We start from the raw sequence: 3,436 nt of genomic DNA on the forward strand, positions 1-3,436 counted from the left end.
TTAAATTTTATGAAATGATTATTGTATTCCAAAAAAAAAAGTTTTTTCCCATTTTTTTACATTTAAATTGAATCATTCTTTATTTCTGCCTTTTTTTTTAGTTTGTTTGAAATGAAAAAAAAAATTAACCATTCATATCATATTTTATGGTTCAAATAAATATTAAAAATAATAAATTGTAAGAAGAAAAAAAAGTGAAAATGAATTTAATTTAAGATAATGAAACTTTCTCGGTGACTGTCACATTGTCAACAACTAACATGCTATCTTTGAGTTGTGCAATTTCAATAGAAAGCATTTTCTTTCCTTCGTTAAGTTCTTGAATTTTTGCCTTTTGCCGATTTATGATTGCTCTCAACCAATTTAACTCACTTTGCTGATAGCTAAAATTATCTTACTGATATGGGTATATCAATAGATAAGTGAATAAAATTAAGTAAATATTGAATAAGCACATATTTCTGCGTAAGGAATGCAAAATTATTGTTTTTGAATGTTGAAAATTGCTTATTTGAAATATAAAATATAAATAATAATTAAATAGAACTACAAATAATGATTGAAATATAAATACAAACAATAATTAAATGAAAAAATATAAATAATAATGAAATGCAAATAATAATTAAATTATAAAAGAAATGTAAAATTGTCACTGTTAATAATTGTAATTATAAATAATTCTAACTGTTTTTGAATAAAAAGAAATTGAATGGATGAATGAATGAATGAATAAATAAATAAATAAATAAATGAATAAATAAATAAATAAACAAATAAATAAATAAATATATAATTAATTAGAAAAATAACAAATGCTATTATATTTGCTTCAAAAAAAAAAGGAAAAGGGAAACTTTCGAACTTCACATTCTTTTTAATATTAGGAAGAAATATGAATAATTACCAACAAATTCAATTAATTAATAATTAGTAGGAAATTTAATTACCTATCATCATATGATAATGCTTCATTATCATCATCACATGTTGTAATTTCGGAAACTTTCATACTTTGTTCATTTGTACTGCTACAAAAAGAAAAATGTAATATTATGTATATATTTTACAGAAAATAAAAAAAAATAAAAAAAATAAATGAACAATTTTAAAAATTTTTTAAAATTATTTTAAATTTTGTTATATTTCTAATTTTGGTAAAATTTATTTCTTTTTTTTATGGTAATCAAAAGATTTCACTGATTTAAGCTTTTTTTTTTATGGGACAACAAAAAATAAAATAAAAAGGTATATAAAACACCTGCTATGGGCAGAAACATTTCCGGTTTCATGATTACATTTCTCAAATGGCTGTCCATTAATCCATTCAAGGATCCATTTGTCACCTCTCAACGGAATTTCCATTTCACCATGATAACCAAACAATTTTGCCGGCAAGTTATTCAATTGATAAGAAAAGATAATGAGGAAATTTTTCGTGTTTTTTTTTCTTTGTCAAAATTAGTTTTCTATTTTTGCTTCTTTTCATATGCTAATTTGGTAAATTAGTGCTTAATGTAACAATGGCTATAAAAATTTGTCACATTGTTTATGTTTATGAATATACGAAAGTTTGTTTATAATTTCATTTTTTAAAAAATCACTATAACGATAATTTTATTATTATTTCGTAAAAAAAAAAGATTTTGAAATTTACTAAATTACCGAAATTATAATTCATTTAGTTCATTTATGCTATTTATATTATTTAATTGTTGGTTTTGTTTTAAAAGGTGTCCTTTTATGCTTTCATAATTTTAAAAATTTGAAATTACAGAAAAAATTAAAATTAAAATTTTAGAAAAAAGCATTTAAACGGATTTTTTTATTAATTTGGTCATTAAAAGTTTTTTTTTTTAAAATTAATACTAGAATTTTTATGGTACCATTGAACTTTCATTGCGCACCTGTCTACGACAATATCTCTCATCCCTACATGATAATGATGAATGTCCGGAATATTTCCGAAGAATACCTGCAATTTTTCCGTTTCATCTTTTTGAATTGAACTTATGGAAAAGATACGGAATACTTTGTTTCCAGGAATTTTTTAATTAATTAGTTACTAAAAATAACAGAGCTATAAATTAGTTAAAGTTATTTTAACATCGATCAAATTTTTTATTATATACTTCATATTACCGTATTATCGCTTTCTTTCATCCTATTTTACCGTATTTATTTTACCGGTATTATCGCCTACCGTATTTTTTACTATGTCACACATCATATTAATTATTCCTAAGATAATTACCGTATATATCAATTTTTTAAATCGATAAATGCTTAAATTTTGATAATTAAATTTTTTAAAAGTATTAATTACCTAGTACAATTTGCAATAAATTCTAAACTAACTTGATTTATTTGGTTCAAAAGATGGTAGAACAGATGGCGTTGAACGACTTTCGATACGTTCATATTTTAAATCTGTAATTTCAACAATTTTAACAAATTTAAATTTTGTAATAATTTATCAGATAAAATTTTACACTGTTAAATTTCTCTCATCTTATCTATTGCAAAATTTTAATTGACAATGTGGACAAGTCACAGTTAATTAATTTTGTGCTCCTTCTTGACGTCATTTTAGTTTTCATTGAAGTTAATTCAGTTTCCTTTTTTTGCCGCAATCAACATTGTCGCTATCATTTTCATTCTAAAACAAGAGAAAAACTTTAATTACTGAAAGAAAAAAGTTTTTTTTTTGGTTATCAAATAAGATATGACAATCATTCTATCTTAAGATACTTTCGTTTAATCCTTCCTTCATTTCTGTTTCAATTTTTTCTTTTTAATTTTTCCTTGAAAAATTTTCCTATGTTTTTGAAAAATTTATAATCATAAAGTTATAAAATAAAATCCAATTTACTGTAATACATTCAAATTGTACAATTATAATTAATTTTTGCATTTTGTTTAACATTTCATTGTTATTATCGATCATTTTGGATTGATAATTAATCATTTAACATTATTCTCTATCATTAATCATGATAATAATCATTAATCATGATAATAATCATTAATCATGATAATAGTCATGAAATATTTATCGTTAATTTTGTTTATTTTCCTTACAAATATGATATAAGTTAGTAGTGAAATATTTGAATTTTATCTTTTCAAAAAATCGTTATTTACATGATTGTAATAAATGTACATTTTTGTGAGAAAATGATATAACTAAGGTAAGTGATATGATTAAAGTAAATGATATGACTATGATATAACTAAAACAAGTGATATAACTGAAGTGAATGATATGACTAAAGTAAATGACATAACTGAAATAAGTGATATGACCAAAGTAAGTGATATGACTAAAGTTAAGTGTTATGATTAAAGTAACTGATATGATTAAAATGAATGGTATGATTAAAGTGTTATGATTGTAAAAAAGTGATATGATTAAAATAATTTCAGTAAATGAAAG

At 21.9% G+C, this 3,436-nt stretch overlaps 1 protein-coding gene across 1 annotated transcript; it reads right to left on the minus strand.

Moving 5' to 3' along the window:
• Nucleotides 1-211: 211 nt before the first annotated feature.
• Nucleotides 212-1,365, minus strand: LOAG_11684 (hypothetical protein; the record flags this gene model as incomplete). The annotated part of the gene is made up of 3 exons (XM_003147202.2): nt 212-383; nt 951-1,031; nt 1,262-1,365. The coding sequence occupies 3 exons, from the start codon at nt 1,363-1,365 to the stop codon at nt 212-214; spliced, it is 357 nt and encodes a 118-aa protein (XP_003147250.2).
• Nucleotides 1,366-3,436: the final 2,071 nt, after the last annotated feature.

The sequence above is a fragment of the Loa loa genome (genome assembly GCF_000183805.2).
Source record: "Loa loa unplaced genomic scaffold supercont3.367, whole genome shotgun sequence".
In the NCBI taxonomy this organism is placed as follows: Eukaryota; Metazoa; Nematoda; class Chromadorea; order Rhabditida; family Onchocercidae; genus Loa; species Loa loa.